This window comes from Delphinapterus leucas, chromosome 11, assembly GCF_059928025.1.
Source record: "Delphinapterus leucas isolate spDelLeu-1000000601 "Yukka" chromosome 11, BTC_Dleu_Yukka2, whole genome shotgun sequence".
Lineage (NCBI taxonomy): Eukaryota > Metazoa > Chordata > Mammalia > Artiodactyla > Monodontidae > Delphinapterus > Delphinapterus leucas.
In genome coordinates, this window is record NC_143139.1 from 93,487,774 (window position 1) to 93,504,798 (window position 17,025).

General features: G+C 49.4%; 1 protein-coding gene and 1 long non-coding RNA gene across 4 annotated transcripts in view; one reads left to right on the forward strand and one right to left on the reverse strand.

Annotated features, from left to right (window-relative positions):
• SYNGR1 (synaptogyrin 1) overlaps window positions 1-11,054 on the forward strand; it is a 36,465-nt gene extending 25,411 nt beyond the window's left edge. The window contains exon 4 of one of the 2 annotated variants that reach the window (XM_022597126.3): window positions 1-10,725. In XM_022597126.3, the coding sequence (XP_022452834.1) occupies window positions 1-222 (222 nt within the window). In that variant the 3' untranslated portion in view covers window positions 223-10,725. The other variant, XM_089921347.1, reaches the window with a different exon arrangement.
• LOC111186466 (uncharacterized) overlaps window positions 5,478-17,025 on the reverse strand; it is a 22,665-nt gene continuing 11,117 nt past the window's right edge. For both annotated transcript variants that reach the window (XR_002647858.2, XR_016395061.1), the window contains exon 3: window positions 5,478-15,299. This is a non-coding gene — a long non-coding RNA (uncharacterized LOC111186466). The remainder of the gene's footprint in view (window positions 15,300-17,025) is intronic.

Below are 17,025 nucleotides of genomic sequence, written 5' to 3' on the forward strand. Positions count from 1 at the left end.
GCGGGCCAGGCTGTGCTGGCCTTCCAGAGGTACCAGATTGGCGCAGACTCGGCCCTCTTCTCCCAGGACTACATGGACCCCAGCCAGGACTCCAGCATGCCTTACGCCCCCTACGTGGAGCCCAGCACCGGGCCAGACCCCGCCGGCATGGGTGGCACCTACCAGCAGCCGGCCAGCGCCTTTGAGCCCGAGCCCCAGGGCTACCAGTCACAGGGCTACTGAGCCACAGTGACCGCCTGCCCCCCGCCTGCCTGTGACCTGCCCCAGCTGCCCCCTGCTCCCCTTCACACCCGGCCCCCTTCTCCCTCCCAGGCTGCCCTACCCGGTCCCTCCAGGTGGTTCCACTGAGGTCCAGGGCAGCTCGGGTGGGATGGGGCAGTGAGGTGTTGGGGGGGTATCCACATGTGTGTGCAGGTGTATCCAGCAGGGCCCTGGGGTGTTTGCATTCATTCCTTGTGTCTTCGAGCGTTCGTTGAGCACCTACTGTATATCAGGCCTGTGCTTGGCATGAGTGCTGAAAGACAAATGGTCCCTGGAAATGGGGAAGAGGAGATGTGGAGGAGGCCCTACTGGTACCAGAAGTAGGAATGGAGAGAAAACTAGACTGGGAGGATGCTGGGAAGGTTTGGCTGCAGGGTGTGAGCACCCACAGGACACTGGGGGCTGTCACCTGCTAGGAGTGATACAACCGCCCTGCTAGGAGTGTTGGCCTGTCTCCATTTTATGGCTGAGGAAACTGAGGCCTGGAGAGGTCAAGGTCACTCGCCCAGGGTCACTCAGGTAGCCAGTGATAGAGATGGGGCCAAGCCCAGGCCCCCTGACTGCAGAGCACCTGCTGTCCCCTGGCCTTCCCACCATCCCCCCTCCCCAAGCTGGGGGCTCCACTGCTCAGTGCTACCGTCACTCTGGGAGGGCTTGGGGACCTCAGCCCATGAGACACCCTGATTCTGCTGCAAGCCAGGGGCCTGCTCTTCCCAGACTGTTCCCTCAAGTGGGACAGCCCTGCCTCCAGGCCCCTCTCCCCACATCCCGCCAGCCCCTCCCCTGGCAGCCTCCCAGGAGGGCGGGCCTGGCTCCCATGTGCTGCTCCGTGCTGTGCGTATCCCGCCAGGAGCTCCAGCACGCCTTTGTGGCCTCCTGGCGACTGACCACTGTCCCTGCCTCTCGGAGGGGCTCGCTATGTCCCTGCCCGGGGCTGAGTGGACAAGGAGGCCTGGATGGGGAGCACGTCGCCCAAGGTTACAGTGAGTGAGTGGCAGGGCTGGGCTTGCTACCTGGTCTCCTTGGTCCCAGCTACCTAGCAGGTGCCCCATTCCCTGCCCTTGTGACCTCCCAGGAAACAGAACTGATCTGGGACACTGTGTCATCTTCCCTCATTTGGGGTCAGCCAGGGTCCCAGGGGCTGGGACAGCCAAGCCAAAGCCTTCCAGAAGGCCTGCCAACGGCCGGTCTCCCTATGGGAAGACGGGCTCTAGACCCAGCAAGATGAACGGTGAGAGCCCCTGGGGCGTGGAAGGCTCCGGGAGGCCACAGGCTGTAGGGGAGAGGGTGGCAGGTGTCCTCAAAGGCACAGGGAGGGTTGTGGGGGACAGGGAGGGACTCTTACACAACGTGGGCTCTCTACTGAGCCTTAAGGGTTGGGGAGGCCTTGAAGAGGGGAGAGGTGTGGGGAGACCTGGGGCCCAGCGTCCACCAGCCAGTGCCTCGGAAAGCAGGGCACTGGGATTGCAGGTCAGCACGGTGCTGGGTGTTCCCACCACCAGCCCCCACGAGAACCCTAAGGGGCAGGTAATATTTGTTCACTTGCCTGTTGATTCGGCAGTTATGGGGCATCTGTGCTGGGAATATAGAGGGTGGGGTCCCTGCCCTCAAGGAGCTGACAGTCGTCAGAGGTGAGCATTAAACCGACAGCTGTATCCAGGGTCCATTACAGGGGTGAGGCGCTATGCGAGTGCATGACGGGCTGTGGCTCCCCAAGGAGGGGCCCTGAGGATGGGCAGCAGTTAGCTTGGCAATGAGGGAAGGAGAGGAAATTTCCTAGGCAGAGAAGTAGCATCGTTGTCCCCACTTAAGGGGAAACTGAGGCTCAGCACGTGAATTAGCAGTGGAGCATGGATCAGGTCTGGTCAAGTCCTCCCAAGGGGCAGTGGTGACGGGAGAGGACCCCAGGCAGCCAAGTGACAGCTGCTTGTTGCTGACTTCAGTTTTCCACATCTGGGGAAGGGGCTCTATCTATGGTTCTCTCCCCCTGGGTGGCCCAAGTGGGGACAGGATGGGGCTCTGGTATCTGCCAGGTTGAGCAGTGGAACCGGTACCAGAGCAGCGGTTTGCGAAAAAGGTAAGGGTGGGAGTGGGTGTGTTTCTGGCAGAGAGAAGCTCTGTGCCCACATAGCATTCTATGAGAAGTCCTCTCCCTCACCCACTCCCCACCAAAAACATCCCTTGCTGACGGGCACCAGGAGACCCCAGGGTGCTGCCCATCTCTTCCCCTGGGCACCGACCAGCTTCTGGTGATGCTGGGCTAGAGGGCAGGGTACCATTTAAACTTAACCCGGTCGCTGGGTGTTTATTACAGACTCTACCTGCCACCCCAGAATGGGAAAATTTACAAGGCCCTGCCAGGATTGGGGGTTGCTGAATCATCTCTCAGCATTCCCCACTAGTCCTGGGGTGCTGCCCAGACAGGGTCCCGTGGTCAGGCTGTGCTGCCGTGGGGTTGAGAAACAGTAGCAGAGATTTGCAGGGCGGGAATTGATTGAGACCCAGGGCTCCTGACTCCCCTGCTGAGTGGTTGGTGGGGAAGCCCTGCTCCTTCTGTTGGCTGAGGACAGCCCCCTGGGAGCCCCAAGCTTAGAGCCTGTGCTCACAGGCCAGCGGTATCCCCTTTTCCCTCCCTGCTGCCCCCCTCTGCCTCCCCCTTGCTTCCAAGCCCTTCCTTGGAGAAGGGCACCCCTGCAGCCCGACCTTGCTGAGTTTGGGCTCCCTCCTCCCGTCAAGCGCAAGAGAGGGCCAAGGAAAACTGGGTTCCACACAAGTTTAGAGCTGCACGGACACTTAGGGGTGGTAGAGTCTGGGCCAGGAAGACAGTGACTTGTCCAAAGTCAAGCACAGAGCCAGAGGTTCGGGATCCAGGTCTCCTGTCTCCGAGTTGACACTCATCCTGCTCCATCACAGGCATCTGGTCCACCTGGGTGTGTAACAATTGAGGGACTAACTCCCAGGGTGCTGGTATCTGCTCCCCACTCCACCCTTCCCTGGTGGTTCTTGATCTTCGAAGACTGTTGGGGGTCCCAGGCTTCCCCCCACGTTACCCCCCGGGAGCCCCCAACCTTGGCCCAAGACCCCTTTGATTCTCTAAGGAGCAGAAAGGGGGAGCTGCCTCCCAAGAGTTTGTGGGAGGATGGACTTGTCCATCCGTCTCCCAGCGCTGCCCCTTGATGTGACGCTCGCCATCCCCTGGTGCCCACAGCCCTTGTCTGGGTGCCCTGGCCCTTCCCGCAGCGTTACTGCCTGTGTATAGTATAAATATATATATTTTCTATATATAAGATGTATAATATAAGGCTCCACAAATATATCTCTGTGCGTGTGTGTGTGCAGTGAATGGCAGTCCCCATCCTGGGCCCCCACTCTGGACTCCCCCACCACCTGGCTAAGTCTCTCAAGAGTGAATCCAGTGTGGCCCCATGGCACCCTCCTCTATGACATCTGTCCATTTGTGGTGAACCAAGTGAAGGTGGTGACTTCTGGTGACATAGTAATAAAATGAAGACTCCAAACCCACCAGTGGATTGCAGAGTGTCACGGTGTTTTTTTGGTTCTTGGTGAGTGTGGCTTGGCATTTGCCCATCCCCTCTGTCTCCCCTGACCTGGAACATGCTTTATTTGTTCATTAATGTTTAGTAAAAAGTAAAGTCATTACAGATGAAGCCAATGCCCCTCACCTTTACATGTGTGCATGCACGCACACCCCATCGCCACTCCCTTTCCTGGTCCCTTCCCCAGCCACCACAGGCAGCCAAGATTAGCTTGGCCTCATTCCTTCCAGACCATTCCCATGTACTTACGTACACATGTTTGCAGGGCGCTGTTTTTAAAGTTAGTGGCCCTCAGCTGCCACAGGATTTATTCAGACTCTGTAAAGTGCCAGACACTGTGCTGGGCCCTAGGAGTTCAACACTGAACCAGGTAGACACCCCTGCCCTTGCAGAGGTGGTCTTCCAGCAGGGCAGAGGGACGTTAAACCAACATGCAAGCAAAAATCTCAACTGTGTGAAGTGCTGAGAGAGTGTCAGAAGATGCGGTTTAGACCTGGGCCCCTCTGAGCAGATGACCCTTAACCTGAGCTGTCTAGGATGAGCAGGGGTTCGCTGGCAAGAAGGTGGGCTGGTGAGCATTCTGGAGAGGAACTAAAACGCCGTCCTGTCTGGGGAAGAGCTTGAGAGTGGCGGACACAGGAGAGAATGTGGAGGGTACTCGAGTTGCACGGCGCAGGGTCTTGAGGCCTGCGTAGGGGTTTGGTTCAGAGTCAGTGTGTGGAACCCACTGAAGAGCGAGTGACCGTCCCAGTGTGTTCTTTAAAAAGACCACTCCGGTGGTGAGATGGCAGTCGAGGTTGCTGCCCAGTGTTCAGACAGGAAGGTCACCATGGCGATGAGAAGAGTGGAAGAAGTTTGACGGAGGAGCAGATCAGTAAATAATGGACTGAGTAAAGAGGGGTGAGGTAGGTGTGAGAACACCTCCCAAGTACTGGAAGTGCTGGAGGTCAGGCTGGCGGGGAGGAGCAGGTGAGCTTGGCTCTCAGTATGGACCTGTCAGTTATGGTGCTGGCCACGCCCACTCCCCTGCTCTCTGCAAATTCCGCAGTAGTCCCGGCCTGGGAAATAGCCTCTAGGCCTCTGATTGGACAGAGGTGAACACCTGATCCACGGGCCGCCCCTTCACAGGCTGATGGGTCCCAGGGCCTTGGCGCCATGGCTGTTATAAAGCACCGCCCCCCATCCCACCCCACACTATGACCAAGTCAATCGGGTGGGCGGAGACTCAGGAAGAGGCGCGAGTTCCAGGAGAAAGTGGAGAACCGCGGGTTTCAGCCTACCCAGGTTCTGTCCTGCTTTGCTTTAAGGAGGCCTGAAGGCCGCAACTGCTCGCAATCAGAAGAGCCCCACCACCCGTGGAAGGCCCACCCTTGAGGCTGCTGTCCCCCCACCCCAGCCCGGCGTGAGGAAGCGTAACCCTGGGACACAGTGGGGCCGGGCTCCAGCCCGCTAGCTTCTGCTTGACCCCGGGGCTCACCTGTAACAGCCTTTCCCCTCAGTCTTCAAGAAGATTAATGGAATTGTGATCACTTAGTAGTCACACCGTCCTCTATTTGCACTTTCTGTCCTCGTCATCATTATTCAGGTTATTCCCTCCACTCTTTACAGTTACCACTTGTCACATATTGCCAAAGGACTTCAAAAATTGACATCGAAGGACTCAGATCTGCCATCTGGGATGGGGGTGGGGGAGCGATTCAGAGGAAAGTGTCTCAGGTTGAGAAGACTGCGCCCCAAAGGGGATGAATAGGACATCACAGTGAAGAGTGTCAGCCTTCCAAGATGACCAGCGCTCCACACTGTGATGTGGGTTTTAGAAAGTTATCACGTGGTGGCCATTCATTGGACTGGAGGAAAGTCTGTAAAAGCCTGAAAGTGTTGTCACAGAGGCAGGACAATTTGCAGAAGTGTGAAAACCCTTGAAAAAAATACTAGTTTTCAGAATCAGGGCCGCTACATAATTTGCAGAGCCCAGTTCAAAGTTAAACGCAGTGCCTCTTGTTCAAAAAGAAGTTAAAAAAAAAAAAAAGTGCAGTTAAAGGTACTAAAATATAAAGATTTTTCCTTTCAAAATATTTTATTTTATTTATTTACTTATTTTTTTTGCGGTACACGGGCCTCTCACTGTTGTGGCCTCTCCCGTTGTGGAGCACAGGCTCCAGACGCACAGGCTCAGCAGCCATGGCTCACGTGCCCAGCCGCTCCGCAGCATGTGGGATCTTCCCGGACCGGGGCACGAAGCCGTGTCTCCTGCATCGGCAGGCGGACTCTCAACCACTGCGATACCAGGGAAGCCCATTTTATTACTTATAATGATAAGTAAGGGGTAATAGTGATACATGAGTAACACCATAAACCTAAAATTGAAAAATAAATTTTTTTATTGTCATAATTTTATATAATACAATAAATAATAATACCTTGTTAATATGATATCCGATCATTAAATTATTCTGGCTTACTTTTTTTTTAATTCATTTATTAAGTCATCAAAACATACTTTTGTCAACTTCATTTCCATTGACATAATTAAAAGCTATGACAGTCATTCTTGGCAAATGCAAGATCACAAATAATTTTTTATAATTTTTAATTTTGAGGATCTTTCTGCTGATGCAGTTGTTACTGGAGTTGTTAAGAATATTTTATAGGCTGTCACATTAGGAGAAATTTCTGATAAACTACTTCAAAATATATCAAATATTAGTACATCTAGAACTGATGATTCTTGTGGAACAATTTTTCTAAAAAGACTTAACTCTTCATACAAACCAATTTCATGTGTCTGAATTTAATTTTATATGTAAAGTTATACAGTGACATTTTAATGTTTCCCCTAACATTTTCTGTAACTTGTGGAAGTTGTATAAGAAACTGAGTGACTTCATGATTTGTATATAATTTTTTTTTTTTAATTTGGTTGCACCAGGTCTCAGTTGAGGCAAGCGGGTTCCTTAGTTGCAGCTCACGGACTCCTTAGTTGTGGCATTAGAACTCTTAGTTGCAGCATGCATGGGGGTTCTAGTTCCCTGACCAGGGTTTGAACTCGGGCCCCCTGCATTGGGAGCGTGGAGTCTTAACCACTGTGCCACCAGGGAAGTCCCTGTATATAACTTTAATAACCTGTTTATACATTTGCTTGCTCTATCTTCGATTACAAGGAAAAATTAATTTTAAATTGCCTTCTTCATTAATAATGAAACTTCAGTGAAAATAGAATTCTTTTCTGAAGAATATGATCTTTAAATTTAGTTTATATTTCTAAGCCTGTGAATACTTGCTTTGCAATGCTGCAGCGGTTTTTACAACCAGAGGTTCTAGCTCTAATGAATTCTGATGACTCCCTGATATGCTTTATTGCAACATCCATGTGTATGCTTTAGTTTTGTGATAATTTACTGACATCTTACTGTGTGAGTGCTGGCAGTTCCTGTCCCAGACTTAGGCCGCAGAGCTTATATTTGTGTATATGCTACAGAACGGGCGCTTCCATATGGGGTTCCTTCTCTCACCACAGCCTTGGTGGACTGCTACCATCTTCTACTGCTGCCGATCTGGGCTCAGATCCTGGCCCCTTGCAGCCCCACGGTGTCCCAGATTGCCCAGCCAAATGGGTGCACGTGGGGTGGCCAGGCCAACTGCTCAGCACCCATACCGCCCACTGCCTGCTGTTCTTGATGGCCAGAGCCTGCTTGCTGCCACCTGGTGTATCTTCTCCGCTCATACACATGCATCATCGTCCCACTGGACTTCTCTTACAAAACAAGTTCAAGGAGGGCTTCCCTGGTGGCACAGTGGTTGAGAGTCCGCCTGCCGATGCAGGGGACACGGGTTCGTGCCCTGGTCCAGGAAGATCCTACATGGCGTGGAGCGGCGGGCCCGTGAGCCATGGCCGCTGAGCCTGCGCGTCCGGAGCCTGTGCTCCGCAACGGAAGAAGCTGCATGCTGGCATTAAACCAAAAGCTGGGTCCATTCTGAGAGCAGGGCTCTGTGTGACTGCACAGGTCACGTGCCCATGAGTTCAGCCCTGCCCAGAATACTGATTCTGGCCCCCTCTCCATTTCCCCTTTATTCTATTCTGAATCTTTTTTTTCCTTCTCCTTCTACTCTCTTTGTCAAGTACATAGCTACACTTGACTGTGGGCCTGTAATATTGTGCTATAAGAAGAAATACATATTTGGTCTTCATCCAGTCCCAGTTCCTGGCACAGAGCTCCTAAAATCCTTGGAATTTCTGAATGATATGGGTAAAAGAAATGTCTTTTATTATTCATAATAAGCCCCTTTCAACCACACCTGAGCAGATGTTAATGAGGTGACTTTTGGAAAGCCCCTAAGGATGGGGGATTAGTTCCAGGGGTACCAACCATGTGCTTAGAGGGTTGGAACTTTCAGCCCTACCCCCTGACTTCTGGAGAGATGGGAGGGGCTGCAGATTGAGTTCAATCACCAACAGCCAATGATTTAATCAATCATGCCTACATCATGAAGCCGCCATAAAACTCCTAACCAAAGGGGTTCCAAGAGCTTGTAGGTTGGTGCTGGGAGGATGGCAGGCCTGAAGAGGGTATGGAAGCCCTGTACCCACTTCCACATGCCTTGCCCTATTCATCTCTTCCATCTGACTGTTCCCGAGATGTATCCTTTTATAATAAATAGGTAAAAATAAGTAAAGTACTTTCTGGAGTTCTGTGAGCCATTCTACCAAATTATTGAACACAAGGAGGGGGTCATGGGAACCTCTGATTTATATCTGGTAGGTCAGAAATAGTTTCTGAAGTGACGGCAGTCTGTGGAACTGATCCCCTAACTTATGGGATGGGACCCTAACTCCAGGTGGATAGTGTCAGAACTGAATAGGGTTCGGTTAGGACACCCAGCTGGTGTCAGAGAATTGGTCAGTGTGGGAGAAAGCCCACACTTTTAGTGCCACAAATGTGAGTTAGAGTAGGCATAGAAGAAAACAGTGTTTACCTGCTGTATAGCCCAGGGAACTCTACGTCACTATGCTGTACAGTGGAAGCGAACACAACATTGTAAAACAACTATGCCCCGATTAAAAAAAAAAAAAGGAAGAAAACTGTTCTTTTCTTTTAGGGCCAGCGCTATGCTAGGCACTTTGTATTATCTATTTCACTTCTTCAACGCCTATGGATAGAGGCGCTAAGCTGATCCCATTCTACTGAGGAGGAGCTGGGTAGAGCCAGGGTCACACTGGGGCAGAGCCTGAAGCACCGTAGTGCACCCACCTTCAAAACCCATGGCTCTGCTGCGCTCTAGAGCCTGCGAGCCACAACTACTGAGCCCGTGTGCCTAGAGCCCGTGCTCCACAACAAGAGAAGCCACTGCAATGAGAAGCCCATGCACCACAATGCAGAGTAGCTCCCACTCGCTGCAACTAGAGAAAGCCCGCGCGCAGCAACGAAGACCCAACGCAGCCGAAAATAAATAAATAAATTTATAAAAAAGAAAAAACCCACGCTCTGGGACTTCCCTGGTGGTCCAGTGGTTAAGACTCCACACTTCTCCTGCAGGGGGCGCGAGTTTGATCCCTGGTTGGGGAACTAAGATCCCGCATGTTGGGCGATGCGGCCAAAAAAAAAAAAAAAAAAATGCTCTTAGCCACTTTGCTGCTTTTTGTTGAAATATTTTTATACACTTTCAGTAGTTCACATATCCTTAAAGGATATTTTATGCAACAATTCCCCCGGCTCTGAATATTTCTGGATCAGCAAAGGCTTCAGCTTTGGTACCCATCCATCCTCTGGGCTTACCCATCTCTGCTGTCTTCCCAAGCCTGTCCCAATACATGTCCTAGAAATGCTACTTCAAAGGTTTGAGAGAGCTCCGACAAAACAAAAACCTTTTACTCAAGCTTTTTCCAAAGTCTGCAGGCTTTTCAAGTCACATCAATTGGGTGGTGGCATCGGTTGAGCCCTAGCGTCAACATGGCAGACTCCCAGACCCATCCTTGGCCCTTTTCTCAATCCATACTCGCTTCCTGGGTGAGCCCATCTCGTCTGTTGACTTTAAACATCCACCGTATACTGACCACTCCCAAGGTTACACCCCCAGCTCAGGTCACTTGTAGATCCAAGCACCTTTACACGGAGATACCTCGTCGACATCTCCCATTTAACATACTCAAGGCCCAAGTCCTGATGATGTTCCGCCCTGAAACCCAGACTCCCCAGCTCAGTGAACTCCGTCTTCCACATGTTCAGGGTGAAATCCTTGGAGCGGTCCTTGGTTCCCCTTTCTGTCATATTTCACATCTGATCCATTGGCAAATGCTGTCAGCTCTTCCTAATTCTCCATTTCCACTGTGGCCTCTAGTCCAAGCCCTTCTCATCGTTCTCCTGGACCATGGCAGGAGCTGCCCAGATGGCACCCCTGCTTCCACCGTGGTCCTCTCCAGTCTGTTCTCAACGGCAGCAGCCAAGATATAACTATTCAATATTATCATAATCACTGCTGCCACTATACGGTGCTATAATGTGCCAGAAACTGTTCCAAGTGCTTTCTTTACATTAACTTTATATAATCCTCACAATATCCATACAGAGTGAGTACTATTATTATCCTCATTTTACAGATAATGAAACTGAGGCACAGAGAAATTAAATAACTTGTCCAAGAAGGGAGGGATAAATTTGGAACATGGGGTTAATAGATACACACTACTAAATATAAAATAGATAAACAACAAGGACCTACTGTATAGCACAGGGAACTATATTCAATATCTTGTAGTAACCTATAATAGAAAAGAATCTGGAAAAGAATACATACATACATATATGTATATATACGTATATATATACATAAAACTTATCCAAGGTCACCCAGCTAGAAAATGGTGGAATTGGGAATCTAAAGACCAAAGAATTCTTAATCACTAAGCTTTTAAAATACAGGTTAGAGCTTCCCTGGTGGCACAGTGCTTAAGAATCTGCCTGCCAATGCAGGGGACACGGGTTCGACCCCCGGTCCGGGAAGATCCCACATGCCGCGGAGCAACTGAGCCTGTGCACCACAACTACTGAGCCTGCGCTCTAGAGCCCGTGAGCCACAACTACTGAGCCCGTGCACCACAACTACTGAGGATGCGCTCTAAAGCCCATGCTCTGCAGCAAGAGAAGCCACCACAATGAGAAGCCCGCGCACCGCAACGAAGACCCAATGCAGCCAAAATTAAATAAATTAATTAAAAAATAAAAATAAAAAAAGATAAAATACAGGTTAGCTCATGGTCTTCTTCTGCTTAAGACTCTCCAGAAAGTTTTCCTGTCCTTCTGAGCATAAAAGCCGGAGTCTTTACAATGACCTACATGGCCCCACAGGATCTGCCTCTGCCACTTCTCGCATTGCGTGTTCTCCAGCCACACTGGCCTCCTCACTGTGTCTTGAACACACCTAGCACGTTCCTGCCTCAGGGCATTTGCACTTGCAGTTTCCTCTGCCTGGAATGCTCTTCCCCACTCCAAGTCTCTGCCCACATGACACCTTCTCAATGGCATCTTCCCTAGTCATGCCTTTAAAAACAGCAGTCCCCACCCCCACTTTATTTTCCTCCGTAGCACTTTTTACCATTTAACATGTTTGCCTGTTTATTTCTTTACTGTCTGGCTCTCCTCACTGAATGTACATCTCACGAGAGCAGAGATCTTGTCATTGCTCTATCCCAAATACAAAAGTACCTGGCATTAAAAAAAAAGAAAGAGTGGATATATGTATATATATGTATAACTGATTCACTTTGCTGTACACCTGAAACTGACACAACATTGTAAATCAACTATACTCCAATAAAAACTTTTAAAAAAAAGGTACCTGGCATAGAGCAATTAGGTGCTTAATTGGGAATTGTTGAGTTACTGAATTGATCTTCCCACCAAACCTCCACTTTTCTCTGTGTTCACCATCTCAGAAAAAGGTGCCATCAGTCTCCAGTTCCCGCCGGGGGTCTTATCCGAGATTTATCCCTCTCTGCAGAAATCCACCCCTGGATCTTATTGACTCAACTTCCTAAATTTTTTTTTTTTTTTTTTTTTTTTTTGCTGTACGCGGGCCTCTCACTGCTGTGGCCTCTCCTATTGCGGAGCACAGGCTCCAGACACGCAGGCTCAGCGGCCATGGCTCACGGGCCCAGTCGCTCCATGGCATGTGGGATCTTCCCGGACCGGGGCACGAACCCGTGTCCCCTGCATCGGCAGGCGGACTCTCAACCACTGTGCCACCAGGGAAGCCCCCTAAATATTTTTTAAACCATCCACTTCCCACCATCCCTTCTGCCACTTCCTTGGCTCTGCCCTTTCACAACAGATGCCAGGAATGCATACAGTAATACACTGAGTTTGCATATTTTGAATTTTTCTGTGTCTTCTCCACCCCTGCCTCTCTCCATCCATCCCCAAGTCCTCCCAACCCGGGCCCCAACCTGCTCCTCCTGTCTCAGAAAATCCTCCACCATTGGTCCAGCTGCCCGAGCCAGGCACCCGGGAGGCATCCTCAGCTCCCCTCTCTGCCAATCTAAGGCCATTCTTTCTATTTTACCTATTTGGATATTTTGGAAAACTGCCCATTTCCTTTCCTCCTCATGGCCACCATTCTAGTCCAGGCCACCACCCCTGGACTTTTATTTGGGTTTTCTTAGCAGCCTCTTAGTCCTGGTCTCCCTGCCTGCTGCCTGGCCTGGGGTGATCTTCCAAAAACACAAGTATGATCACGTGACTCTCCCACTTAAATGAAGCCCTACTCCTTCCCGTGCACCCTCCCCAGCATTCTGCCACATTCAACTTCAGCCATTGCCCAACACCCCGCAACCCACCCCTTGGTCGTGCTGTTCCCTTGGCCTGAAATGCCTTCTCCCTTCTCTGCCTGCCCAATTCCTCTCCCCTCCTAGACCCAGCTCCGAGGTCACCTCCACTGTGAACTCTTCCCTGACCACCACTTCCCACCTCCCCAGCACTGTGTAATTACCACCTTCCTCACCGGGGGCTCACTCATCCAGTTCTCACGAGCAAGGTCACCCTGGCTGAGATGATTAACAGGCCAAAAAGCAGTTTGGGGGGCCCAAATGGCAAAGGCCTTAGTAAACACCTTCTGTGAATCTGGAACTGTTCGCAGAATCCCAAGGTCAAATGGTAGATGCATGTGGCATGAGAAGAGGGAAATGGGACTGGGAAAGAGAAGAAGAAGGGACGAGAACCAACATGTTTGGAGCAGATTCTATGTTCTCGTGCTAAAGGCTCTGAAGAAGCTACTTCATTTAAACATCATCACATCGCTGGGAGGTAGTAGGGATTTTAAAAACAAAGGAACTGGTGTATAGGATTTCCAAAACTAATAAAGGTAGCATTTCAAAGCCGTGGGGGAAAGAAGAGACTATTCAGTGGAAGACTTTAATGTGAAATTGGCTATATACTTGGAAACAATCAAGTTGGATCCCTTACACTGCATTAAAACTCCAAATGGAGTAAACACAACCATTTAAGTGATTATTTATGTGAATTTGGGGTAGGGGAGGTCTTTCTCAGCATAACACAGAAGGTGGCCACCAGAAAGGAAAGTACTAAGAGACTTGACTACGTAAAAGTGTAAACGCTTTAGGTCAACAAATTAAGTTAAAAAGACAATGGAAAACTGGGAAAAATACTTCCTACATGTTACCAGAGAGAAATATAGGTTCCTAATCTAAACAGACAATTCACATAGGAAGAAATTTAAATGGGCCAGAGTTCAATTTTTCTAGTAATCAGAGAAATATAAATTAAATCAAATTGAAGTACCATTTAAAATTTACCAAATTAGGGACTTCCCTGGTGGCGCAGTAGTTAAGAATCCACCTGCCAATGTAGGGGACACGGGTTCGAGCCCTGGTCTGGGAAGATCCCACATGCCACGGAGCAACTAAGCCCGTGTGCCACAACTACAGAGCCTGTACTCTAAAGCCCGCGAGCCACAACTATTCAAGCCCGTGCACCTAAAGCCTGTGCTCCGCAACAAGAGAAGCCACTGCAATGAGAAGCCCGCACACTGCAAAGAAGAGTAGCCTCTGCTCGCTGCAACTAGAGAAAGCCCGTGTGCAGCAATGAAGACCCAATGCAGCCAAAATAAATTAATTAATTAAAAAAAATAAATTTTACTAAATTATCAAACATTCATTTTAATAAAATGAGAGCATCATGGGGCGCCATGGGAGAATGCATCATAAAACTGCCGATGGTAGAAACTGTGACAATCGTAAAGGTTATAAACATCTTTTGCATTCTAGGGCAGCAGAGGGGATCTGTTTACAGAGACGATCCTCCCTTTGTTCTGGATTGTTTTGGAAAGACCACTTTCTTGAGCCCTCTTGGTCAGGCAGCTGTGAAGTAAGAGCTTCCTGCTGTTCTTGGGGACGCCCAAAGACAGCTGCTTTAGACTAAGATGTTAAGTATTCTATTCAGTTATATAAACTGGGTCAGCTAGTTAAAGAACTTTTTTTCCCCCTTAATCTCGATTTTGGACTGCTCTGTGCAGGAGGGTGCAGGAGAAGGAGGTGAAGCAAGCTTTAGACGGGAGGCCAGGATTTCTTCTCCCCTGGGGTGGGGGGCTGGAGAGGTCTACATGCTGGGCAATAGGGACCCAGTCAAGGGCACTCACTGAGCCCCTGCACAGAGGCCAGTGGGGGCTAAGAAGAAAGCAGGCATGTGGCCCCCGTGAAGAATCCCAGACTGTGGACTTCCAGTTTATTTTTAATTTTTAAATATTTATTTATTTATTTGGCTGTGCTGGGTCTTTAGTTGCGGCCTGTGGACTCTTAGTTACGGCATGTGGGATCTAGTTCCCTGACCAGGGATTGAACCCAGGCCCCCCTGCATTGGGAGCACGGAGTCTTAACCACCGGACCACCAGGGAAGTCCCTGATCTGCGATTTAAATCTGCCTTTTGTTCTCCCCAAACCTGCAGCCAGGTTTTGTCAGGTTGGTGGTAGTTGTGTTTTAGGGAATTCAGGGAGGGTGCTGAGCCCAGAGAAGCCATCCTGAGAGCTGAAGCCTGGAGATGTCACCAGATGGCAGGAGGTTACCCATTTCTGGGGAGAAGGGCAGTGGCCCAGAGGAAGGGAGGTGACCGAGGTGATGAGTGGCAACCAGGTCAGAGCAGGAAACAGAAAGCATTGCTTGGAAGTCACTGGCAAAGCGAGCCTTGGAAGGCGTGGTCTCCCGGGCTGACACTTAGGTGATTTTCACTTCAGTATTAAAGAGCAGAGTGGCCCAGGGGATGCAGAATCCCAGGACCCCTGGCTGCAGGTTGGAGGCAGGAGAACAGGCCCTTTTATATGCTGGATGACTGGAAACTGCACCTGCAAACTGGAAGACAATTTTCCAATTGCAGCAAAACCTTTTAAAAATGTGCATCTTCTGACCCGACAAAACCATTTCCTGGAGTTTATCAGAAGGTCAAAGAAAGGTAACTGTACAGCAGGGATCTGTGAACCTGGATGGGGAACAAAAACATGACACCTTTATTTCCAGGAACATCTCGATGAAATTTAGCACTTCCTTCACTTACAAATATAGGTAGCAAACCACAGTAGAATTAGCCATACCTGTGGCTTTGCTGTCAACAGAAATCACAGCGTTGCAGAAATCAGAGCGTCGGCCACTCATCACCATTTCAGAGTTCCATCATTATTAGCCCCGCTATGGGATCTTGCTATTAAATGCGTTCATAAGAAGCACATCCATAAGTACAACCCATTTTCTTTTGTTTCATAAGACTATTTTTTAGAGCAGGTTCAGGTTTACATAAAAGTTGAGTGGTGATCATTTTGAAATGTACAGAAATATCGAATCACTATGCCGTGCACCAAGAACTAACATAGTATTGTAGGTCATTATATTTCAAAAACAACTGAACAAACTCATAGAAAAAGAGATCAGATTTGTGGCAGGGGTGGGGGGGTGGGGAAAGGGGGAATTGGATGAAGGTGGTCAAAAGTACAAACTTCCAGTTATAAGATAAATAAGTACTAGGGATGTAATGCACAACCTGATAAATATAATGAATGCTGCTGTATGTTACATATGAAAAGTTTTTAAGGAAGTAAATCCTAAGAGTTCTCATCACAAGGAAAACAACTTTTTTCTATTTTTTAAAATTTTGTATCTATATGAGATGATGGATATTCACTAAACTTACTGGGGTCATCATTTCATGATGTATGTTAGTCAAATCACTATGCTGTACACTTTAAACTTATACAGTGCTGTGCGTCAGTAATACCTCAGTAAAACCGACAGAAAAGAAAATTGAGCAGGAGGGAATTCCCTGGTGACCCAGTGGTTAGGACTTGGCGCTTTCACTGCCAAGGGCCCGGGTTCAATCCCAGGTTGGGGAACTAAGATCCCACAAGCCACGCTGCGTGGCCAAAAAAAAAAAAAAAATTAAAATTGAGCAGGAAGGGACTTCCCTGGTGGTGCAGTGGTTAAGAATCCGCCTGCCGATGCAGGGGACACGGGTTCGAGCCCTGGTCCGGGAAGATCCCACATGCCACGGAGCAACTAAGCCCATTAGCCGTAACTACCGAGCGTGCGCTCTAGCGCCTGTGAGCCACAACTACTGAGCCCGCGCGCCTCAACAAAGAGTAGCCCCCGCTCGCCACAACTAGAGAAAGCCCGTGTGCAGCAACGAATTCCCAACTCAGCCAAAAATAAATAAATTAATTTTTTAAAGAGTGTTAACAAAAATTGGGCTTCCCTGGTGGCACAGTGGTTGAGAGTCCGCCTGCCGATGCAGGGGACACGGGTTCGTGCCCCGGTCCGGGAAGATCCCACATGCCGCGGAGCGGCTAGGCCCGCGAGCCATGGCCGCTGAGCCTGCACGTCCGGAGCCTGTGCTCCGCAACGGGAGAGGCCACAACAGTGAGAGGCCCGCGTACCGGGAAAAAAAAAGAAAAAAAAAAAAAAATTGAGCAGGAAATACAGAAAGTTCCCACATACTTCTCATCTCACTGCCCCCAGAGTTTACCCTATTATTAATGTCCTGCATTACTGATACATTGGTTACCATTGTTAAACCAATAATGATGCATTATTATTACTACTTTTAAAAAATTTATTTTGTTGAAGTACAGTTGTGTTAATTTCTACTGTACAGCAAAGTGATTCAGTTATACATATATATATATATATTCTTTTTTATATTCGTTTCCATTATGGTT